At 44.1% G+C, this 26,482-nt stretch overlaps 1 protein-coding gene across 3 annotated transcripts in view; it reads left to right on the top strand.

Moving 5' to 3' along the window:
* Window positions 1–26,482, top strand: part of LOC124002626 (MICOS complex subunit mic25a-like) — a 68,024-nt gene that overhangs the window by 17,207 nt on the left and 24,335 nt on the right. For 2 of the 3 annotated variants that reach the window (XM_046310187.1, XM_046310186.1), the window contains 4 exons: window positions 6,492–6,512; window positions 8,702–8,785; window positions 14,902–14,972; window positions 25,856–25,991. In XM_046310187.1, the coding sequence (XP_046166143.1) occupies window positions 6,492–6,512; window positions 8,702–8,785; window positions 14,902–14,972; window positions 25,856–25,991 (312 nt within the window). The remainder of the gene's footprint in view (window positions 1–6,491; window positions 6,513–8,701; window positions 8,786–14,901; window positions 14,973–25,855; window positions 25,992–26,482) is intronic. The other variant, XM_046310188.1, reaches the window with a different exon arrangement.

Raw genomic sequence — 26,482 nt, 5'->3', positions numbered from 1 at the left:
TATCTCCTCTCTCTCACTGTATATATCTCCTCTCTCTCACTGTATATATCTCCTCTCTCTCACTGTATATATCTCCTCTCTCTCACTGTATATATCTCCTCTCTCCCACTGTATATATCTCCTCTCTCTCACTGTATATATCTCCTCTCTCTCACTGTATATATCTCCTCTCTCTCACTGTATATATCTCCTCTCTCTCACTGTATATATCTCCTCTCTCTCACTGTATATATCTCCTCTCTCTCACTGTATATATCTCCTCTCTCTCACTGTATATATCTCCTCTCTCTCACTGTATATATCTCCTCTCTCTCACTGTATATATCTCCTCTCTCTCACTGTATATATCTCCTCTCTCTCACTGTATATATCTCCTCTCTCTCACTGTATATATCTCCTCTCTCTCACTGTATATATCTCCTCTCTCTCACTGTATATATCTCCTCTCTCTCACTGTATATATCTCCTCTCTCTCACTGTATCTGTATATATCTCCTCTCACTGTATATATCTCCTCTCTCACTGTATCTGTATATATCTCCTCTCTCTCACTGTATCTGTATATATCTCCTCTCTCTCTCTGTATCTGTATATATCTCCTCTCTCTCTCTGTATCTGTATATATCTCCTCTCTCTCTGTATCTGTATATATCTCCTCTCTCTCTGTATCTGTATATATCTCCTCTCTCTCTGTATATATCTCCCTCTCTCTCCTCTCTGTATCTGTATCTCTCCCTCTCTGTATCTGTATATATCTCTCTCTCATCTGTATATATCTCCTCTCTCTCTGTATCTGTATATATCTCCTCTCTCTCTGTATCTGTATATATCTCCTCTCTCCCACTGTATCTGTATGTCTCCTCTCTCCCACTGTATCTGTATGTCTCCTCTCTCCCTCTGTATCTGTATATATCTCCTCTCTCACTGTATATATCTCCTCTCTCTCACTGTATATATCTCCTCTCTCTCACTGTATATATCTCCTCTCTCTCACTGTATATATCTCCTCTCTCTCACTGTATATATCTCCTCTCTCTCACTGTATATATCTCCTCTCTCTCACTGTATATATCTCCTCTCTCTCACTGTATATATCTCCTCTCTCTCACTGTATATATCTCCTCTCTCTCACTGTATATATCTCCTCTCTCTCTGTATCTGTATATATCTCCTCTCTCTCACTGTATATATCTCCTCTCTCTCACTGTATATATCTCCTCTCTCTCACTGTATATATCTCCTCTCTCTCACTGTATATATCTCCTCTCTCTCACTGTATATATCTCCTCTCTCTCACTGTATATATCTCCTCTCTCTCACTGTATATATCTCCTCTCTCTCTGTATATATCTCCTCTCTCTCACTGTATATATCTCCTCTCTCTCACTGTATATATCTCCTCTCTCTCACTGTATATATCTCCTCTCTCTCACTGTATATATCTCCTCTCTCTCTCACTGTATCTGTATATATCTCCTCTCTCCTCTCACTGTATCTGTATATATCTCCTCTCTCCTCTCTCTCACTGTATATATCTCCTCTCTCACTGTATATATCTCCTCTCTCACTGTATATATCTCCTCTCTCTCACTGTATATATCTCCTCTCTCTCACTGTATATATCTCCTCTCTCTCACTGTATATATCTCCTCTCTCTCACTGTATATATCTCCTCTCTCTCACTGTATATATCTCCTCTCTCTCACTGTATATATCTCCTCTCTCTCACTGTATATATCTCCTCTCTCTCACTGTATATACTGTATATATCTCCTCTCTCTCACTGTATATATCTCCTCTCTCTCACTGTATATATCTCCTCTCTCTCACTGTATATATCTCCTCTCTCTCACTGTATATATCTCCTCTCTCTCACTGTATATATCTCCTCTCTCTCACTGTATATATCTCCTCTCTCCCTCTCTGTATCTGTATATATCTCCTCTCTCTCACTGTATATATCTCCTCTCTCTCACTGTATATATCTCCTCTCTCTCACTGTATATATCTCCTCTCTCTCTCACTGTATATATCTCCTCTCTCTCTCACTGTATCTGTATATATCTCCTCTCTCCTCTCACTGTATCTGTATATATCTCCTCTCCTCTCTCTCATCTGTATATATCTCCTCTCTCACTGTATATATCTCCTCTCTCACTGTATATATCTCCTCTCTCTCACTGTATATATCTCCTCTCTCTCACTGTATATATCTCCTCTCTCTCACTGTATATATCTCCTCTCTCTCACTGTATATATCTCCTCTCTCTCACTGTATATATCTCCTCTCTCTCACTGTATATATCTCCTCTCTCTCACTGTAACTGTATATATCTCCTCTCTCTCACTGTAACTGTATATATCTCCTCTCTCTCACTGTATATATCTCCTCTCTCTCTCTGTATCTGTATATATCTCCTCTCTCTCACTGTATATATCTCCTCTCTCTCTCACTGTATCTGTATATATCTCCTCTCTCCTCTCACTGTATCTGTATATCTCTCTCTCTCTCTCTCACTGTATATATCTCCTCTCTCACTGTATATATCTCCTCTCTCACTGTATATATCTCCTCTCTCTCACTGTATATATCTCTCTCTCTCTCACTGTATATATCTCCTCTCTCTCTCTGTATCTGTATATATCTCCTCTCTCTCACTGTATATATCTCCTCTCTCTCACTGTATATATCTCCTCTCTCTCACTGTATATATCTCCTCTCTCTCTGTATATATCTCCTCTCTCTCACTGTATATATCTCCTCTCTCTCACTGTATATATCTCCTCTCTCTCACTGTATATATCTCCTCTCTCTCACTGTATATATCTCCTCTCTCTCACTGTATATATCTCCTCTCTCTCACTGTATATATCTCCTCTCTGTATCTGTATATATCTCCTCTCTGTATCTGTATATATCTCCTCTCTGTATCTGTATATATCTCCTCTCTCTCTCTGTATATGTCTCCTCTCTCCCTCTCTGTATCTGTATATGTCTCCTCTCTCTCTCTCTCTGTATCTGTATCTGTATATGTCTCCTCTCTCTCTCTCTCTCTCTGTATCTGTATATGTCTCCTCTCTCTCTCTCTCTGTATATGTCTCCTCTCTCTCTCTCTCTCTCTGTATCTGTATATATCTCCTCTCTGTATCTGTATAGGTCTCCTCTCTCTCTCTCTCTCTCTCTCTCTGTATCTGTATATGTCTCCTCTCTCTCTCTCTCTCTCTCTCTCTCTCTGTATATGTATATGTCTCCTCTCTCTCACTCTCTCTCTCTGTATCTGTATATGTCTCCTCTCTCTCACTGTATATATCTCTCTCTCTCTCTCTCTCTGTATCTGTATATGTCTCTCTCTCTCTCTCTCTCTCTCTCTCTCTCTCTCTCTCTCTCTCTCTCTCTCTGTATCTGTATATGTCTCCTCTCTCTCTCTCTCTCTCTATCTGTATATGTCTCCTCTCTCTCTCTCTCTCTCTCTCTCTCTGTATCTGTATATGTCTCCTCTCTCTCTCTCTCTCTCTCTCTCTCTCTGTATCTGTATATGTCTCCTCTCTCTCTCTCTCTCTCTCTCTCTCTCTCTCTCTCTGTATCTGTATATGTCTCCTCTCTCTCTCTCTCTCTCTCTCTCTCTCTGTATCTGTATATGTCTCCTCCTCTCTCTCTCTCTCTCTCTCTCTCTCTCTCTGTATCTGTATATGTCTCCTCTCTCTCTCTCTCTCTGTATCTGTATATGTCTCCTCTCTCTCTCTCTCTCTGTATCTGTATATGTCTCCTCTCTCTCTCTCTCTCTGTATCTGTATATGTCTCCTCTCTCTCTCTCTCTCTCTCTCTCTCTCTCTCTCTCTCATCTGTATCTGTATGTCTCCTCTCTCTCTCTCTCTCTCTCTCTCTCTCTCTCTCTCTCTCTCTCTCTCTCTCTCTCTCTCTCACTGTATATGTCTCCTCTCTCTCGCTAGTTTGGACACCAACACAGACTACCAAACGACGCCAAAACCCTCCTCCTCAAAACACACAGATTTTATTCAAATGTTCTATTTGCATAATTCCTCATTTGCATAATTGATTTCCTAGGAAGCGCTTCTTTCCATGCGAGTCGGTGTGTGTGTTTGTGAGACCCAAAGGTCTCGTCCAGTCAGTCTCACACACACACACACACACACACACACACACACACACACACACACACACACACACACACACACACACACACACACACATTCTCTCAGTTCCCATTACATTTGGGATATTGAATTCGAGCTAACTAGCATATCTGTTTGCTATGGTACTGCCTCTTAGGTCACCAGATGCACCAGGTTGGCAACGGCTTGTGCCACGCTTAGATTACGGTTGAAACTCTCTCGGTTTGGCAGGGGGTGGGGTTGTGTTATCTACCAGGGGTGGCAGCAGGCTGTGAACAGCCACTCTAGCCCAATGGAAAAACACCACATCCTAGCCTATCTGATGGACACAGGGGTGTGGCTGTGTTGTGCCCAGACGGTTAGCCTGAGTTGAACTATAATGGCGTCCGTGTGTGTTTGGTCAAAATGATTTGAGGGAACAATGCACCCACACACACAAACACAAACACACACTCGTTTGTAGATGTAACTCAGCAATGATTATGCTTGGGAGCATTTGTATTCGAGCATCTGTTGAGAAGAAGTGGTAGAACGTAAGGTTTGAGTTGACTACTTGTCCCTACGGGAACCAATGGACAAAACAATTGAATTGCTGAATGGCCATCAAACAATTTTACAGACCATTTGTGGAGCTTGATGGTGTGTAAATTCAGACCCCTTAAGTTGGTCTATGTTCGTGTGTCTCCGCTAACCCCTTATTCTTCCAAGCCACTAACACTCTGGCCGCATCCCAAATGACACACTATTCCCCATATAATGCACTACTTTTGACCAGAGCTCAGTGCACTATATAGGGAATATGGTACCAGTTGGGACAAAGCCTCTGAGTGTTCTAAAGAGAGGGGGAGGCTCCAACACAAACAGATGGTGGGGCTGTAACCGCTTCACACCGCCTCTGTGAGCTCACCTCATTTAGCTCAATGGGACTTTTTATGGGCCGTGGCCATATTATATTAGCCTACCCTGCCATTCTACTTCATTTACTTCTATGACCCTGGGTCCAGTGTCAGGCCATCCTGCCATTCTACTTCATTTACTTCTATGACCCTGGGTCCAGCGGTGGAGTGCCATTCAGTGTTTCCCAATTGCTTCTTCTATAGGATTCCCAGGACTGTGCTTGTATTGTTCTAGTCCGGCACCAGTCTGACCTGACTCCACGAATGAAGAGCTCGGGGACATTAGTTGACAAGGTGGATCAGCGTTGTTGGCCGCAGGGCCGAGAGAAAATGTTCGGCGCCACTATTGGGTGCCGTTGCGGAACAGGAGCAGTCCGAGTCGTCTTAAATGTGGGCGACCAATGATCAACTTGTATTTAAAGGGGTCAAAAATGCCGTAGAAGCATGTGTATGGTGTAACCAGCACGTTACCTTTTAGAGCAAGGGTCTCCATGCCGACAATGTTTCTGGAGAGCTACTCGAGGTGAAGGCGTTTGTTCCAGCCCAGCCGCAATACACCCGATTACAACTTGTCAAGGTACAGGCTGAAGGTCCGATACAAAATAGCCCTAGCTAGATGTTCCGATGCACGTTCTTTAAAGAGCTGGTGGGGACTGGTGTAGTTGTTGTACCCCGACAGATATTGTAACAAAGCCAGACGACTGTATCTCCTAACCGACAACCCCTTCCTCTACCACATCATGAATGTGAACACTTTAACGTCTTACCCTCCCTCCCCTGACCTTTCCAGGTCCTCCTCTGTGCGAACCTCACCTCCCTCTTTAATCTCAGCTCATCGTCCGTGTGTCTCGCTCAGCGCTCATTCTGTACATCGATACTTAATAGTTAGCCTCACGTGGGCTCTGTCCGGTGAAGAATGGTCTTTTTTTGTGAGATTACACGATGTTCTTTCTATCTATTAACCCCCCCCCCTTATCCCTCTGTCCTCCTCTCATCTGTACTGTCTATTTAATCTTGAGCTATGGCACGGCGCTCGTGTTTTAACCCCGTTTGGTTTCATGGCAGGCGAACGCCAGCTAGCCGACTGCAGCTCCCAGCGCTGTCTGCTGTAGCAGCCTGACTCGTTTAATCACTGCACTAACCTTGTGTGTTCTGCTTTTCTCCCCCCTTTCTTTCCGTTTGTCTTTCTTCCTCCGATCTCGCTACCTGCTCTCGCACTCTCTCACTGTATCCGCCGTCTCGCCCTGCTCCTCTCTTCCCTCTCGCTCTCTCTCAACTCCCCTTCGCCCCCTCGCTCTCTTTCTTTCTCTCTCTCTCTCTCTCTCTCTCGCTCTCTTTCTCTCTCTCTCTCTCGCTCTCTCTCTCTCTCTCTCTCTCTCTCTCAACTCCCTTTCGCTCCCCCCTCGCTCTCTTTCTCTCATCCCCCTGCCCTCCCTCTCTCTTCCGCTCTCTCTCTCCCAGACAGCAGAAGTGGATGCTTGGGTAAGCAGGAGCGGCTGCTCGCTGTTAATCTTACTTTCCTCTTTCCCTCCATTCAAATGTCATGTTTTCATTGTGCATTAAAAGCAAGGCTCTGAGCATGCCCCCCCCCCCCCCCCCCCCCGCCGCCGCCTCAACAACACTTTGGGAGGTATTCAGCTAGAAAATTGCACATCATCTGCTGCTGCTGGGCTGTGGTGATCCCCCACCACCAGCCTCACTCACAACAGACAGCAGCTGGAGTTGAAGAGCGAGAAAGTGAGGGGCGGAGGTTGTGTGTTGGGGGGGGATTACATTGGATGTAATGTAGGCGTGTATGTAGGGGGTGGGATGTGTGCGTGCGCGTTTGCGTGCGCTGTTCTGCACTTGTGATGAGAAGGTGCCGTAACACGAGAATGCGTCATCGATCTCCAACAGGTAAATGTCATCGCACCATATTGCACACACAGCAACCAACCATCAGTCAACATTTATGTCATTAAATGAAAATGTGCAGGCTGCACTAAAGCACGACAAAACACACACGACCTGTATCCCCGTGGACGGTTGAATGAGCATCTTCCTCTTGTGTTTCGTGCCCACCACTGTGAGTGCCTCAATCTGAACGCTATGGTCTTGTGTCTACTCTGGAAAACCAGCCCAGTTCAATCCACCCTCCACTTCTATTGTCATTTGAATAAGAACGATGCCCTTCTTCTCAGCATGATTTGGCAGAAGAAGGGCATGTTGTGAAATGCTGTTGTGCTGTCGTCTTCCTCCTATTCTGGAATATGGATCCTGGACGAAGTCCTGTTCGTACTGTATGCATGCCCAGCCTTTGTATTTAGGCAGGCCATGATTTAGAGACCGAACAGCTTGTGAAGGACACTTTCTATGTTCGTAATGGGATACCCAATGAGCGTATACTGCCTTTCATCACCTTATAATGCATTATAAGATTTGCTGTAAGGATTCGTAACACCTCATGGCTATTTACAAGAGACTAGACAGATGCATTAGACAGACGGCTCGTAGAAAGTTAGAGTGGCGTCTTCACATAGCCGCCGTTCTGCCTAGGCTGTGCTTATAATGCTTCGTAAAGGCCTTGACTCATGTTCATTGACCATTTCTTCTCTCTCTCTCTCTCTCTCTCTCTCTCTCTCTCTCCGCAGCTCTGCTCCATCTTTCCATCGCCTCGTGGGCTTGCCTGTTTGTCTGACTAAACGGTACCGCTTCACTTAAAGCTCTCTTGACGACGTTGAGTTCAGCAATGCAATTCAACAGCTGAACTCTCCAAACGGCAGCTGATAGCAGTGTCAGGTGACATAGCTGCTATTTGGAATAACGATATAGAAAGGCACGCAGTTGGATAGCGGACTGCTTATTAGCCTACATCCGACACGGTGCATCAGGAAAACGATGTTGTGTAAATGTAACGCTGGCAGCTTTCACTTTCTGTCACTGACCTTATGTCAGCTATAGATTGTATGGAGTAGGGGGCGGGGGGTTTAAGTGAAGTGCTACGAGCTTTGACATTTCTTCTTGTTATTTTGCATGCTGCCAAGCCTTTGCCAGGCTGTGGTCTCCGCCTCAGCTTCTGCTCCAGCTTTGCCACAGTGGGCTCTAAAGCTCGAGGGCCTTCACCTCATAACCCGCTGCCTCTATCTGCTGCTGCTGCTGCCGCTTCCTTGACGTATCAGGAAGCAGTCACACACACAGCCACTCCAGTGTGGTCTCGTAAGTTACAGAGGAGATCAGACCCTACTCTCAGAGTGTCGAGGTATAGGCTAACACTTTTTTTTTTTTTTTTTTTTTGCATAGTTCCCCGTAGATGGTTTATATTGTGTTCAGCATACCGTCGACAAAGTGTTAAACTAACGATTCACTAACCTTATCCTCGACCTAAACCCATTCCTAGCCCTACCCCAACCACCTGTAGAAAAGGAATACAACCTTGTAAATCTTCCCGTTGCGATTCCATTCCATTAGTGCCGTTGATAACAATGAGGCTTGAGATGATGTTTTAAACACTTTTCAGTGACCGCTTCAAGGTTCTGTTCGAAATGTAAATCAAATCAACAAAAAAACAACAACAAGGTCTTATTCAAATTCCGTTGAATCTGCCGGACGCTCATCAGCTGTTTTTAGAGGAGCCACCTTCTACCGAAGTCTGTCCACCGTGTTCAAACCTCCCGCCTCTCTGTCCTTTTCAGGCCAAGCAGCTGGAAAGGAAAGAGGCTGAACTGCAACACCTGGCGGCCTTCTACAAGGAACAGCTACACATCTTGGAGAAGAAGGTAAGGCCGACACTGCAAAGTATATAGGAGTGGAGGGAGGTTCTACAGATGTGTGCTCATGAAAACAAAATGCAATCAAACTCTCTTTAAAATCGCCACACATTTACAGTACAAGCAACACAACAAAAGGGAACAATTAAAAAAAAAAAAATGTAAAGCACAAATGATGTCTAATATGAGGTCCATCTAACATATTGCAATCGTATTGATTTTGGCACTTAATGAACCAGGCGAATCGTATAGGACCGGGATGAGCGGCTCCTGTCCTTTGGGGCCTGCGCATCTGCTGGTTTTATATCATGCCTGGCATTTCTTTGGCACACTGATGTCCAATAATTGCTCACGGAGTGCACAGCAGTTAGTTTTAAATGAATTTAATGTTTTTCTATGTGTTCAGAAATACGGCTTGTATTGGTAGAGTAGCACTTGAAAAGGTTCTCAACAAGCGTGGTCTCTGAAAGAGGACTTGGTGGCTAATCAAATTGACCTGACTTTGGTTTCTCTGCAGGACCTTGTAAAACACAACACAAAAGTGCTTTTGGGCTTTTAAGAAATAAGGACCTCCGTTCCAGCTCTTCCGTCCCCCCCCCCTCGGCACTAATGCACCTGTATATTTTCCCCCAACGTAAAAGTGACTTTTGAAGTGTCTTGTTAAATGTTGCCGGCACTTACATAGCGTAGAGTTGAAACGAGGTGGTAGTTTAATATCAAACCCGCACTGGTGAAACTGTACAAAATCCCTCTGCACGAAACAGATCTTCACTCTTCAGCACCAATAACTGACCTAACCTGATAAAACATTTGCCCGAGGCTAAACAAACACACCCTTAACAAAAGAAATCTATATATGAAAGAACACATGGTTTTTGGACACTGCTATGATTTATGTATTGCTTTCATTATCATTAGTTTGGTTTCCAATAAGAATTTTGTTCTCGACTTCAGAAGTTTTGCTTGGTATTATTGGCACAAAAGTAACTCGCTCACTAGAGGATTGCACCATATAATAACATTATTAGTCCATGAAATGTGTTTTAAAGCAGCTATCCTTCATTGAAACATTAACAAAGTGACTCCCTTGCCACAGTTTCAGTGAAAAGCTGAGGGATGGGGCTGACCATCCATGATATCAAAATGATAGTTTTAACCATGTTTTTAGTGTTTGTTTATGTTTGCTTTGTTTACAAACATTGGAGTAAATGTTAAATTCAATATTTTTTTGTGGAAGTGCAAGTTTAAAAAAAAAAAATCTGGTAAAAATCGAATTTGCAGTTTTATATGTGAAATATTTTCATCTGAAAATATCACTTTCACATGGAATATTTTATGTTTATCTTTTTATATATATACAGTACCAGTCAAAGGTTTAGATACACCTACTCATTCCAGGGTTTTTCTTTATTTTGACTATTATCTACATTGTAGAATAATAGTGAAGACATCAAAACTATGAAATAACACATATGGAATCATGTAGTGACCAAAAAAGTATTAGATCAAAAATATATTTGAGTTTCTTAAAAGTAGCCACCCGTTGCCTTGATGGCAGCTTTGCTCAGTCTTGGCACTGTAGAAAATAGTAAAAATAAAGAAAAACCCTCGAATGAGGCTCTAGAGACCGAGCCAAGATTCTCCTCATAAACAATCCCACCTGCTGTAAAGATGCAATGCAAATGTCACGTCACTATGACTTTGGCTCCTCTGACTGTCTGATAAGGATAAGTCCAACTCGGCTGGCTACGGCTATGTGTCTGACTTTGACTGATGTCAGATGACCAGTCACAAGAGTCGAGAGAGGTGGGCCAATGTGACTTTGAAAAGGAGTCAAATTCGACTGCTATCAGTCTGACTACGAGTGTGACTGTGTGTGACTGTCACTTTGAGCCCAAAGACCAGTCCGAAGAGTCCAGAAAGGCGAGCCTCATCGTAGAACCCACACCCTCCCAGCCATCCTCTGCGGATCCCTCTGGCCAAGAGGCCATCACTTTATTATCTCTGACAACACTTGGATTAAGATGAAATGCATGTCTAAGAGCGAGCGAGCGCACACACACACACACACACACACACACACACACACACACACACACACACACACACACACACACACACACACACACACACACACACAGACACACACACAGACACACACCTTCATATCCTTGTATCCGCTTGGCGTACAAACACATTCATACACGCACACGTACACACACTGCAATATAAACATTCTTCCTAGCCATTGTCATGCCCCCCCCCAGCTGTCGTCTTTGCCATGGCTGAAGGACCATAAGCATGCCTGTGGATGAGGAGGAGATATGGAGAGAAAGGGAGAGTGAGAAGTATAGAGTGATTTGGATATTGTTCATTAAAAAGAGTGTATTTTGTGCCGGTGTTCACACTTCTTCCCCCAGCAACTCCTGCTGTTTCATTTTCTCCCCCTCTATTTATTTCCTTTTGTTGTCATTCTTTCTTCCCTCCCTCCATCATACGCCCCTCTTTCTTTATCTCCCTACATGCATTCTATTATATTGTACCTGCCTTGGTGGAAATTGCTTACCAGTAAGATGAGAAGAATAAAGTTCCTGGTTCTGAATGCTTGCTGCTTTCATAAGCGAGTCACTTGACTCCGACGCAAGGCACCGTTTTCTCACAGTCCGTAGCAATTTCTAGCGCGAGTCTCTCAATCGACTCAGTCAAAGACACTGCGTGGCGCATAGCTTGTTCCAGCAAGGCTTCTAGCACATCTCAAAGAGCTGTAGCTAACCAAACCTTTTGTCCACGTGGGAATGACAGGCAATGCGTTAACCTTAGAGGAACCCAACAGCCAGTCTCTCCCTCATAGGCTTTCTATTGATTTCCACATGCATTCAAACAACAACAATCAGACAGCACTTGCCACACACACACACACACACACACACACACACACACACACACACACACACACACACACACACACACACACACACACACACACACACACACCTGCACAGGCTTGATGTCTTGATCAAGTCAGTCTCTCTCCAGTGACAAGGCCGAGCCACACACACAGATTAGTGGAGAAATCCTACAGCTAATTGCTGTCTGATCTTCCTGAATCAATATTTGACTCTGGCTTAACTCTGGGCTTCTGATCGTTTGATAAGAGGTGTGTGTGTGTGTGTGTGTGTGTGTGTGTGTGTGTGTGTGTGTGTGTGTGTGTGTTGAATCCCTGTTAGAGGGACACACTCACTCTATTTTTCTCCTCTCTCTCTCTCTACCTACCTATGCTTACTAATCGGTACTCAGTTTCCATGTATCTTTGAGAAGTCGTCGCTGTGTGAAAACATATCTGTAAACAAGTAATCTTTTAAAAAGCAACTTTTTTTAATCCCCCTTCCTTTCCATTTGTCGAATTCCACCACTGAAAATAATCCCTCTGCCTTTCAAACTTAAAGCGTGAAACCCCCCTCGCCCCCAAAATCCTGACATCAGCTCATCGCCATGCCGTGCACGCATGCGCAAACACACACACACACGAATGCATACAAACATGCCCATCAACATGCTTACAGTCACACAGGTACACACTGTGCACATACTGTGCGATAATCCCTAAACAAGGCCCCCCCCCCTTTTTCTCCATCCCTCTCTTTCTCCGTTGCTCATTCCCACCATTAAGGGTAATCCTTCTCCTTCCTTCCTTTTGTTGAAAATGGCTGCCAAGAGCTTGGATCGTGCTTCAGACAAGTGTTGTATCTTCGCCATCATCCATACTCTACCAACTGAGCCACGTTACTGTGTATAACCAGCCACACACACACACACACACACACTCCCATTCTCTCAGTTCCCATTACACCTCTCCTTCCTCCATCGCTTCTTCCTCCATCCCTCCGTCAGTAGGGACTGTGGTGTGAACATCATCTGACCAGAGAGAGGTGTCGGTTTTTGGAACACCTCATCATACTTTCCTCCAATGTCTCCATCACTTTATCCTTTAACTCTCCATTCATCCAGCCCTGTGGATTGAAGCTGGTGTGTGTGTGTGTGTGTGTGTGTGTGTGTGTGTGTGTGTGTGTGTGTGTGTGTGTGTGTGTGTGTGTGTGTGTGTGTGTGTGTGTGTGTGTGTGTGTGTGTGTACGTGTCTGGAGGCCGGTCTATGAGCCAGATGTGGGATTAGAAGTTGGCTGTCTGTAAACCCTTTCACCTTCCCATCTGTGCCAACACACACACACACACTGGTCGCCCTTCTCTCTCCACCTCATATAGCCTCTGTCTTCTGCACCTCTTGGGACAAAGCACCAGCCCCAGTGGGTCTCCTTTCATGTCGTTAAGTTCACAAGCCTGGCTACTTTCCCTTTAATGTCATCCACCGAGCATTCCCATTGAGCTCTTGGCACTAACTAGCTCTAAGTTGCTCGTGTCTGTATTGAGGCTAACGCTCCCTCGTTCATGCCCGTTGAATCCCCCCCCCGGAGAAGTGACATTTCAGCCCAGTCCAGATGCACCGTCAATGGGCAGGTTTAGAGACTGCAGTGGCCAAATCCTCCATGGTTAATCCTATACCGTGCAGCTCCTCAACCTGATCACTGGCAGTACTACTTGGGATTCTATCCAAATGGAACCCTCTTCCATAGTGCACTACGGACAAACCCAATGTGCCCTGTTCAAAAGTAGTGCATTTACGTAGGGGATAGGGTGCCATTTGGGACATTTGCCATCGCGTCATTCATCCACCTTGGGAGACGTGATATTCTTCACACTTAACCACGGCAGCAAAGCAGGAGGACACTGGAGTGAAGTGAAATGGATTATAGACTGTGGATTGAGGGATGAATTCCTGCTGGGCAGATGATGGTGTGCTCTATTTCAGCTGACAACCACCTACCATTGTCTTTGTCTCTACAATGGTATTGAAGAACTTTCTTCACTTGGGAAAATGTATTTAGAGAGAATCTCGTCTTGGAGATCTTGAGCTTCAACTCTGTGATATGGGAAGGAGAGCGAGATGGAGGGGGGGGGAGCGAGAGAGACATTTTTAGATCTTAGCGACTAGTATTAGGAGGGATTACGTTCTAGACGACACGTTATCCTGACTATAAGGAATAGGGATCAGAGTAACCCATCCATTGGTAGTGGATAAGAAGAGGATAAGAGGAGTCCCCCCCCCCCCCCCAAAAAGCCCCATATAAATCCAATCCATTATTAGAGTGTGTGGAATAATGTGAAAATGACTGTGGGAATAGGTGGGTGGGATTGTAGAGGTGGTTCATGTTTGATCCCATCTCCTTTCCCGCTTACTGACTTCAATTATCCTCTTCCCTATCTCTCTACCCATTGGGAATATCGGGGATAATGAAGGAAAATGACTAGGGAGTCGGGACCATGGTTATTGGGTTTAAATAGTGATTACTGCATGGAACAATGAAGTGGAAGTCTATGGGGTGCGTGTGGTCGTGTGTGTGTGTGTGTGGTCGTGTGTGTGTGTGTGTGTGTGTGTGTGTGTGTGTGTGTGTGTGTGTGTGTGTGTGTGTGTGTGTGAGAGAGAGAAAAAGAAGAATGATAAGGTTTGAGTGGTGCACTTATTCTATTGTACCGTCACTGGCATACTCTGTACGTTACACAACTACACTGAACGTTCACCTCGATGGTGAACGGGTTTGGACTCGGGAAGAGTCATGACGAAGCCCAGTTCGACCGTCAATCGAAGCAAGTTCTTTACTTTCGCTCGGCGTTTTTTCTTTTTCTACAGGACCTGACATGATGGTCACCGATTAGAGCAGAATAGAGTAGATAAACCTAGTACATGCCCTCGTAAGTACAAGTGTCTCTCTGTGATGTAATTGCTGTTTTAAATGCCACCTCTGCACACATTAAGTCAAACTTTACGGCGATCCACAAGAACGTCGATGATCAGATTTGTTAGTGACACTGTTCGGTCGAAGTCCCCCCCACCACCACCACCATTTTAATGAGTTTGACATTTTAAGATGTGTTTAGCTTAGCGGGCTTATCAGAGCTCGCAAATCAATAGAACAGTCGTAACCCAAGACAGGTACTTGTACAGATGTTACCGGATAATTGGTGTAACTCCACTACTCTGTCATCTCTCATTTTTGTGTGTTTTGCCCCAGAATCTCGACGACTACCAGCAGACGTCTGAGCAGTACAACGAGGCAGCCGACAAGGCCGAGGCCCATATCAAGTAAGTAGCTTATTTTGAGAACTGACTGAAATGGGTGTCATTTCATTTGTTATTACTGTTAATCAGTCACACCGCAAGGAGAGTGGGTTCAACAAATGAATATGCCGTGCTATTGCAGCCATGGAGTGATACTAGTGACAATTAAAGAATGCTAAGTGGGCTAATTCCTGCTGTTCATCATGTATTACCATAGAAACATGTACACATTCTTATTTCACCTCAGGTATGTGAAATCTTGCCACTCTTTAAAAAATATATATTTTAAAGGCTACTTCTGATCTACTTTGTTCAAGACCATTTGTGGACAATTTATTGGTAGACGGTCATTAATATGAAATATTTACTTAGAAAAGGGAGAGTGATGGGGATTTGAAAGAACAGTCCTGGTTTGGACAGTGCTTTTCAGAAACTGCCACCTGTTTTAAAAAACCAGGACATTTTCATTCTGCCAGTGATTGCCACCACGCTGGCACTGTCGTTATCTAGATACTACCAGTCTATGCAGCACCAGTCATTATTTTCCTTGAAAAGAGAAGGAATCGGAATAACCAGAATGCTTTTCTTTTCACTTCTGGCTAGGAGTGCTGATTCTCACAAATCTGCCGAAAGCTGCATAATACCTTCGGCTTGCTACTCTCCTCTGTGATTTCTTCAGGCTTTTTTAAGTCTTAATCTTTCCTTTATAAGTTCCATTTCCAAAACCTATGTCTCAGCCCCTCACCCATCTTGCCACCCACATTCACCTACTTCTCCCAAACTTAAGTCTTCCCCCAAATGACATCTCTCCTCAGTGACACATTTCTATGTGAGGTAATAGCCATCTTTTACTCCATTTATATTTTCTTGCGGTGTTAAATATAACATTTTTATAAATATATTTATTTCCAATATATTTAACTTCGACGAGCCATTTCAGTTCCCGGAATAGAATCATCCCTCGTTTGAACCTACTCATTTCACTTGGCATGTCCCTGCCGTGGTTTGTCAAATTTCTCGTAGTTGATTTAGTCTTTTTGTTTTGTTTTTTTGTTTGCTGTTTGTATTTCAAATGACATGTCACTACATTTTGATGAGTTTTCAAAAATTTATTTGGTTGATTAAGTTAAAAGTAAAATTGCGGTCATAAGTAATTTGATAGTGTGCTGTGTGATCCCAATATCAGCTCGTGATATGGTTTTCAAAATGGCACAGCGTGATAGAAACTGAGACTTTTGGGAACATGGTTTAACATCAGCCATAGTTGACAGCGTAGCGCAGGAGCCTCACCAGAGCCACATTGACAGCATAGCGCAGGAGCCTCACCGGAGTCACATTGACAGCATAGCGCAGGAGCCTCACCAGAGCCACATTGACAGCATAGCGCAGGAGCCTCACCAGAGCCACATTGACAGCATAGCGCAGGAGCCTCACCGGAGCCACATTGACAGCATAGCGCAGGAGCCTCACCGGAGCCACATTGACAGCATAGCGCAGGAGCCTCACCGGAGCCACATTGACAGCATAGCGCAGGAGCCTCACCGGAGCCACATTGACAGCATAGCGCAGGAGCCTCACCGGAGCCACATTGACAGCATAGCGCAGGAGCCTCACCGGAGCCACATTGACAGCATAGCGCAGGAGCCTCACCGGAGCCACATTGACAGCATAGCGCAGGAGCCTCACCGGAGCCACATTGACAGCAACAACTCAACAATCAGCTGTTTGATACTTGATGTGTGGGCTGCCCGGGCTGTGGGCCTATATGCGCTTGTGATGTGCTAAAACACAATCCACTTTTTTTTTTAAGAAGCTATTGATCCTCTGTGGCTCGATAATGCTCTCTGGTGTAGTCGTTTTTAATGATTTCATTTATTTCTGTACAGACGGGAGTAATTATTTAATTTTGCAAATGTGTTTTCAATTTCTCTACATCACTTCCAGTACCCCGTCCTGAGACTATATTCTTCCATGCACTGTGCTCTCCCCAAGGCCAAATAATCAACCATACTTATTATTCATGCAATGGGTTGTGGTCAGTAACCCCATATGAGGTTAGATAATCTATCAGCAAGTAGCCTACAATTGCAAGAGAATAATGGTTTTAGCTATATTGTTGTAGAAACTATGTAGCCCGTATGACCTTTTTAACCATTGTAGCACAGTTTCTATGTCAAATGACTTGAATAGCTTATGGGAGAGGTGTAAAATGTGTGTATTGGCATCCGTAGGCTAAGTGACTGAAATGCATCAGAGAAGTTTTGGGAAGTTCAGGAAAACATCATGTGTGGCTATATAGGCATAATTGTGTGTGTGTGTGTAGATGAGATTTGCATTGCTTTAAATTGCTAAACTGATGACCATGAGCACCCACCTCAACTTCGCTAACATTTCCCAGCCTGATTGTAACCAAATGTCTGAACGGAGTTCAGTGAAAACTAAAATGGGACATTGATTTTATTAAGATGAGTTCCCATGCTTGTATCAAAGCAGCGAAATGGCGCTGTCCCACACGCGACCATGCGGCAATTGTTTTACATGTATTCTAACAGTTGGTAGACTTTTCACCTAACCACGGCTCTATGAACTAAGCGGCGCATTCAGTTGACAATCAAAAAACAAAAAATGTACACCATCACATAAGATTAAAGGCTGACCCAAAGTTTTAAAAATCCCAGAAAGTCCGGTCCAGGTGATGTCCCTTGCAAAGATACTGACACACCTTCGCTCCTCGTCTCCAGATGCCCACGTGGAACGAGTCTTAACCTATAGTACATCATATTCACTTCCTTGGGGTGAGAAGTTGTGTAAGAGGATTCGTTAAACTCGCTAAAAGTCGTCCCATGACCTAGTAGCTGTAATGGGATCCTGAGCCAGTCTAAATGGTTTTAGCACTGTTGACCCTTCCTCGCACACTAATGTTTCAGCTTTATGAGGAAGAGGATGATCAGGAGTAGCAGAAATTGACACCAGATAATGTCACTACCAAGTCCACACCTAATAAAGAGGAATACAGGTAGAGAGAGGGGTGGAGAAGATATATATTTTTTAAAGACCACAGAAGAAAAAGAGTGTGTCAGAGATCTGGAACGCAATGCGCTCACGCACAACTGTTTTAGATCTCAACTTAGCCACAACCCCTAGGCTCCGAAGCTGTAGTCTAGGCCACTGCGAATTCTGCTCCACTTTCACTCTTCAGAAAATTCACTGTGCTGTTTTTGAAGACCTTAAATCCATGACAGCACACATTAATAACTTTGCTCTCTCCTCTCATGCGCAGAGAATAATAAATGCTACACCATTATCATCCCTTCCCTTCTTATTACTTTCTTCTTTCTTTATATTACTTTGTTCCCCACATAGTCTCGGCAACGGCTCGCAAGTCATGCTTTCTTCATAAAGCCCCGATTCTGAGAAAAAGAGGCTGAAAATAATGGGAAGCTTTAATGATTAGAGCGTAATTCTCTCCGCGATATGCTTACAGATGCAAACCATGACGGGCGGGAGCAATTGGAATGTGTTTTTCCCTCAAAAACGTGGCTAACAAAGTAGCACGGCTAATGTTTTTCTAATAAGACCTCACCTTTAATTTCACTCAAACAAGGCAGTTGTAGCAGATTAGAAAAGGCAATTTTCTGCTTCAGATTCCTTTATTAACACGACCGTCCTGTTATAAAGCTGTCCTTTGCAGCCAATGCAGTGAATTCTAAAGAAAGACCGAGAGTTTCTTATCTCTGTGGTGCTAGCCTGGAGCTACATTTTGACCTTATCCTGATGGGTGACTGGAACAAAATGGCCGCCACCTGTAGCTGTGCAAAACCGGAAATATAGAGTGTTTGATTTGGGTCTGTGTAGGCAACATGTTTCTAGAACTTGATTGGAGTTCACCTGTGGTAAATTAAATTGATTGGACATGATTTGGAAAGGCTCACACTTGTCTATATAAGGTTCCACAGTGCCATGAGGTCGAAGGAAATGTCCGTAGAGCTCAGAGAAAATATTGTGTCGAGGCACATCTGGGGAGGGGTACTGAAACATTCTGCAGCATTGAAGGTCCCCAATACCACTGTGGCCTCCATTCTTAAATTTAAGAAGTTTGGAACCACCAAGACTCTTCCTAGAGCTGGCTGGCAAAGCTGAGCAATCGTGGGAGAAGAACCCAATGATCACTTTGACAGAGCTCTAGAGTTCCTCTGTGGAGATGGGAGAACCGTCCAGAGGGACAACCATCTTTGCAGCACTCCACCAATCAGGCCTTTTATGGTAGAGACGGAACCCACTCCTCAGTAAAATACACATACATGACAGCTTGCTTGGAGTTTGCCAAAAGGCACCTACAGACTCTGACCATGAGTAACAAGATTTTTTGGTCTGATTGAACTCTTTGGCCTGAATGCCAAGTGTCCCCACTGGAGGAAAACTGGCAGCATCCCTACAGTGAAGAATGGTGGTGGCAGCATCCTCCTGTGGGGATGTTCTTCAGCGGCAGGAACTGGGAGACTAGTCAGGATTGAGGCAAAGATGAACGGAGTAAAGTACAGAGAGATCCTTGATGAAAACCTGCTCCAGAGCACTCAGGACCTCAGACTGGGACAAAGGTTTACGTTCCAACTGGACAACAACCCTAATCACACAGCCAAGACAACGCAGGAGTGGCTTCGGGACAAGTCTCTGAATGTCCTTGAGTTGTCCAGTCAGAGTCCGGACTTGAACCCGATCGAACATCAATCGAGAGACCTGAAAATAGCTGCGCAGCAACGCTCCCCATCCAACCTGACAGAGCTTGAGAAGATCTGCAGAGAGGAATGAGAGAAACTCCCCAAATACAGGTGTGCCAAGCTTGTAGCGACATACCCAAGAAGACACGAGGCTGTACTTGCTGCCAAAGGTACTTCAACAAAGTACTGAGTAAAGGGTCTGAATTCTTATGTAAATGTGATATTTCAGTGTTTTTTTCTTTATATACATTCGCAAAATGTCTAATTGTTTTTGCTTCGTCATTATGGGATATTCTGTGTAGATTGAGGATAAATAATATTTTTTTATCAATTTTAGAATAAGCTGTAGTGAAACAAAATATAGATAACGTCCAGGGTCTGAATACTTTCCGAATGCACTGTATGTAATGTGACTATAGTTTTTGTTAGATGGCCAAATACAATCAAATAGCACTTTCAATTTGGCCATAAACAGTAATATATTGCCTGTTTGCACTGAGTGAAAGCAATTCAACCCTGCACAAATCCAACACATTGCGTGTGCCTCAGTTGAAGCTGCTCGCCATAAACAACTCTCAAGTGATATATGAGCATAAACTGTATGATTCATATGGCCATGAACCAACATGTGTGTAGCCAGCAATAATGCCAGGGGCTATTTCAGAGGCAAACCAGCTTTCTAATCTAAACTCCATTAGCTGGTGCAGTCTATCAATAATGATGTCTGAATCATGACCTCGATAACACCTTGTCATGGGACTACTCCCAGCTCGTTACACCGAATGACTGTTGGTGCATGTCAAAAGGCGTCATGGCTAATATTCACACCAGGTGTCTTCGCTATGGACTTGTGTCACATGGTGTCCTGGGGTGCGAAAAAAAAAAGAGTCCACTGAATGGTTGCCAGGGTTACCGTTTGTTCGCGGGTAGGCTCTGAGGGTTATTTATGATCGTTCCATACATCATCACGGTCTCTCTTTGTCTCTTTTTCCCGCTCCCCCTCTTCTCCCTTTCTGGTTATTTTCACTTCTCTGTTCAAGAATATTCTGTCATTTTATTCAAACCTGTTTTGCTATCCTCCACCACACACACACACACACACACACACACACACACACACACACACACACACACACACACACACACACACACACACACACACACACACACACACACACACACACACACACACACACACACACACACACACACACACACACACACACACACACCATCTATCTGTCACTGTGGTCAGGGACTTCCAAGCTCATTCATATGTGAAATATGCATAGTTCTGTAATTGCAGTGTTAGGGTGGCGGGAGGGCAGCGTTTGTGGGGATGTGTGTGCATCTGTGAGTGTGTGCATGTCAACCGGTCAGAGTTCCCCAGAATGTGCAGTCGTGTCAAATGAAGTCATGCGTCTCCTCGTCAAATGGAACACTGGTTGGTTGGCTCACTCATTAAATTAGACACGCTATGAACAAGCCTGCAGCACATATGGAATAATGAAAATGTTCATATAGATCTGTTTCGGGTGGCATTCGCCTGGTATTTACCAAGATACTGACGTTTACGTTCTGATATTAAATTATTTACCTCAATTATGTCAATTTTAAGTCAACACCGGGTAAATATGACTGAAATACAGCACGTGTACTATCTTCATTTGATGACTGTTGTCACAGAGAATTGTCCTGCACAACAGGGAATTACAATTTTTGTGTATTCAAGGTTTAAAAAGGCTTCGAATGTCTGTAATTTCCACTTTCAAATGTGGAAAGAGAGACACTTTCACAAACACAAAGAGGCTAAGCTCTGGTGCCCAAAGAATAGACATGTCCTGGAGCTGTTGTCAGATGACAGACAAGAGTCCCCCAGCCACATCATAATTCACACAGGCACAAATGACCTGAGGGCCCAGCAGGAAACGGTGGCCACAGCACTCAAGGGAGTGATTTTAAAAAGCTTCTCCCACTTTCCCCAGCCTGCTAACATGAAAAGACTTCCACCCTGCCACCATACAGTGGGTGAATGCAAGCATTTCATGAGACTGGGCCTCAACCTAATGTCTACCACTCCATCCTGGACTTGAACAGCATTTACGACCAGGTCCACCTCTACAAGGCAGCAATCCCAACTTTTGCCAGAACCCTGAAGGACGTCACCCTCAACCGTAGCCCCAGCACCTCACGCAAGAGCAACGGACACCCCGTCCAGACCAGCGAGACACCCTCTCAGACCTGCAAGACTCCCTCCTAAAGGACCTACACCCAGACCACAGCATCACCAGCCACACCCCAACCAGCTAAGACCACCCCAAGCAAACCCTGGCCAGACCCCCATATCAGGCCTATGCCCCTTCTGCGGCAAGGACCTCAACATGACAGCAGGACATATGCCCAGGCTGTGAGCAGAGCAACAGTCCCAACCCCCACTATTACCCCCGGCCAAGCCGCATCCTGCGACCTAAGACGTATGTGTATCAGATGCTCAGCATGCTCTGCTTACACCTAGTGTCATGGTCCAGGCCTTTAACCACACAAAAACAACAGACACGATGGAACACAAGGTTTTTATTATCTCATCCTGGAATATACAAGGTCATCTGCCTTTGAGCATGAATCCAGACTTCATCAAAGAAATTGGAAGTACAGACATTGTCATCCTACAAGAAACATAGGTATAAAGGAGACGGACCCATTGGTTGACGTCTTGTTTACGGAGAGCTGGTAGTCCCATCCACCAAACTACCGGGTGTGAAACAGGGAAGAGACACCCAGGGGGTATGCTAATTTGGTATAGAGCAGACTTAACCCACTCTATTGAGTTCGTCAAAACAGTAACATTTTACATCTGGCTAGAAATGAATAGGGAAAAAATATCCTCACGTGTGCTACCTATATCCCCCCACTAGAATCCCCAAACTTTAACGATGACAGCTTCTCCATCCTAGAGGGGGAGATCAACAATTTCCAGGCCCAGTGACATGTACTTGTCTTTGGTGACCTAAATGCCAGAACTGGACAAGAACCTGACATCCTCAGCACACAGTGGGACAAACAGCTACTTGGAATTGACAGCATTCTCTCCCCCATATTCCCCCCCTAGACACAACTACAAGAACATAACCAACAAAATAACGGGTCATAACTCCTGCAGCTCTGTCGAACGCTGGGTATGTACATAGTCAATGGTAGGCTTTGAGGGGACTCCTATGGTACGTACACACACAGCTCATCTCCTGGCAGTAGTACTGTAGAGTACTTTATCACTGACCTCAGCCCAGCGTCTCTTAGGGGTGTCAGTGGACTGACTGTGAACACGATCAGATCACAGTAGAATCACACTCTACTTGAACAGAGCTTTGCTCAGTCATGAGACATCAAAGCCAAAGGTGCGGGATAATATTAAGACATGTTATAGATGGAAGGAAAGTAGTGTGGAACTCTACCAACAAACAATTAGGCAACAACAAATTCAATCCATTCTCGACAATTTCCTGGACAAAATGTTTCACTGTTATAGTGACGGTCTAAACTTGGCAGTAGAAAACCTAAACAGTATATTTGACCTCTCTGCCTCCCTATCAAATCTGAACATTTCAAGCAGACAACTTAATTAACAACAATGACAAATGGGTTTGATGAAGAATGCAAAAAACCTAAGAAAGAAATTGAGAGTTATCCAACCAAAAACATAGAGACCCAGAAAACCTGAGCCTACGGCTTCACTATGGTGAAGAAATACACTATGAAAAAAGAAGGAACAGCACTTCAGAAATCAGCTCAATGTAATTGAAGAATCCATAGAATATAACCACTTCTGGGAAAATGGGAAACAAACAACAACACGAATAATTATCTATCCAAAACTGAGATGTATGGATGAACCACTTCTCCATTCTTTTTGGCTCTATAACAAAGAACAAACACATATGCCTGATCAAAAATAAATCCTAGAATCAACAATTAAAGACTACCAGAACCCACTGGATTCTCCAATTACATTGAATGAACTACAGGACAAAATAAAAACCCTCCAACCCAAAATGGCCTGTGGGTTTGATGGTATACTAAATTAAATGATAAAATATACAGACCACAAATTCCAATTGGCTATACTTTAACATCACCCTCAGCCCGTGCATATTCCCCAATATCTGGAACCAAGGACCGATCACCCCAATCCACAAAAGTGGACACAAATTTGACCCCAATAACTACCGTGGAATATGCGTCAACAGCAACCTTTGGAAAATCCTCTGTCTTATCATTAAGAGCAGACTCCTACATTTCCTCAGTGAAAACAATGTACTGGAGCTCTGTTCACAAACAGAGCCCCAGGACAGCAACACAATTAGACCCAACCAAATCATGAGAAAGCTCAAATATTATTTCTTGACACATTGGAAAGAATGAACAAAAAAACAGCAAACTAGAATGCTATTTGGCCCTAAAGAAAGAGTACACAGTGGCAGAATACCTGACCACTGTGACTGACCCAAAATTAAGGAAATCGTTGACTATGTACAGACTTAGTGGGCATAGCCTTGCTATTGAGAGAGGCCGCCAAAGGCAGACCTGGCTTTCAAGAGAAGACGGGCTATGTGCACACTGCCCACAAAATGAGGTGGAAACTGAGCTGCACTTCCTAACCTCCTGTCAAATGTATGACCATTTTAGAGACTCATATTTCCCTTAGATTACACACACCCACAAAGAAACTCTCATATGTATTGGGTGAAATATCACAGCAGCCAGTGAAGAACAAACACCATTGTAAATTAAACCTATATTTGTTTATTTATTTTCCCCCTTTTGTACTTTGAACTATTTGCACATCATTACAACACTGTATATAAAACGTAATATGACATTTGACATGTCTTTTATTCTTTTGTAAGTAATGTTTACTGTACATTTTTTTTGTTGATTTATATATTCCACGTGAGTGAGTGAGACCACGTATCTCTATCCTCACCTTGGCGTACTACTATTGTGGGCTCTCACAACAGCAGGTGAATTACCATGAGCAACAGAGCACTCAAGGATTACCCTCATGTAGGATTACCACACCTTTGTGTGTTTAAGCGTGGGTAAATGTGTGTGTGTGTGTGTGTGTAGAGAGTGAGGCTGACGTACAGCTATAAGCTGCTTTCCCCCATTTTAGCATTTTCTTCCGTCTGGTATGCATTGTGCCTCGAAAAGCCTTTCAAAATGTCATATAGAGTTCCAACTGCCCTCTAAAACACATCTCCACCATAGTTGTGCTGCTTTGCCTTTTGGCACCGCCGTATTCTATGTGTCAAATGGATCAATGTCATTTGATGAAGGCCAAGGTACACACTGCAACGCATTGGAGTGAATCATGTAGCTAGAACTTTCCTCCTTCTCATCTTCCATTGTCCTCCACGAGTTGCGAAGGACAGTGTCTGTCACATGTCCAGTTTTTGCTTTATTCGTGCATCTTGGTTGGAAAACGAGGTAGCGACAGTATGCCTTTTCCCCCTGTGTGTGTGTGTGTGTCATCATGATGATGATAATAACACTCGGACACTTTTATCCAAAATAACTGACATTTTAGTATATACTGAGTGTACAAAACATTAGGAACACTTGCTCTTTTCATGACATCGACCGACCAGGTGAAAACTATGATCCCTTATTGATGTCACTTGTTAAATCCACTTCAATCAGTGTAGATGAAGGGTTGGAGACAGGTTAAAGAAGGATTTTTAAGTCTTAAGACAATTGGAATGTGTATGTGTGCCATTCAGAGGGTGAATGGGCAAAGTCAAAAGATTCAAGTGCCTTTGAACGGGGTATGGTAGTAGGTGCCATGTGCACCGGTTTGAATGTGTCAAGAACTGCAGCGCTACTGGGTTTTTCACACGCAACAGTTTCCCGTGTGTATCAAGAATGGTCCACCACCCAAAGGACATCCAGCCAACTTGACACAACTGTGGGAAGCATTGGCGTCAAGTACATGCCCTGACGAATTGAGACTGTTTCTGAGGGCCGCAGGGGGGTGCAACTCAATATTAGGAGGGTGTTCCTAATGGTTTGTAGACTCTGTGTATGTGACCTCAGCAGGAATCGAACCCAAAACCCTGCCATTGCTAGCGCCACACGCTTACCAACTGAGCCACACGGCACTTCCACTCCCTGTCCCTGTGTCTTCCCATGCAGGCCCAGACCTGCGGTGTCTATCTGTCCTGAGCTGCAGGCCCAGGTGTTACACTGCTACAAAGAGAACCAGCAGCAGACTCTTCACTGCTCCACCGTGGCCAAGGAGTACATGAATTGCATCCAAGCTGCAAAGAAGGTACGCAACTGTGTGTGTGTGTGTGTGTGTGTGTGTGTGTGTGTGTGTGTGTGTGTGTGTGTGTGTGTGTGTGTGAGAGAGGTCGACCTATTAATCAGAATGGCCGATTAATTAGGGCCGATTTCATGTTTTCATAACAATCGGTATTTTTGGGTGACGATTTCCGATTATTTAAAAATAAAAATAATGTTTTAATGAACTAGGCAAGTCATTTAAGAACACATTCTTATTTTCAATGACTGCCTAGGAACTGTGGGTTAACTGCCTTGTTCAGGGGCACCTTGTCAGTTCAGGGGTTCCAATCTCGCAAACGTACAGTTAACTAGTCCAATGCTCTGACCATTGCACTCCATGAGTAGCCTGCCTGTTACACGAATGCAGTTGAAGCCAAGGTAAATTGCTAGCTAGCATTAAACTTACCTTTTAACAAAACAAATCATAACTACTGTTCCAGTTTAGCAGGCAATATTAACCAGATGAAATTGTGTCAT

This window comes from Oncorhynchus gorbuscha, linkage group LG18, assembly GCF_021184085.1.
Source record: "Oncorhynchus gorbuscha isolate QuinsamMale2020 ecotype Even-year linkage group LG18, OgorEven_v1.0, whole genome shotgun sequence".
In the NCBI taxonomy this organism is placed as follows: Eukaryota; Metazoa; Chordata; class Actinopteri; order Salmoniformes; family Salmonidae; genus Oncorhynchus; species Oncorhynchus gorbuscha.
This window is presented reverse-complemented; position numbering and strand designations above follow the sequence as displayed.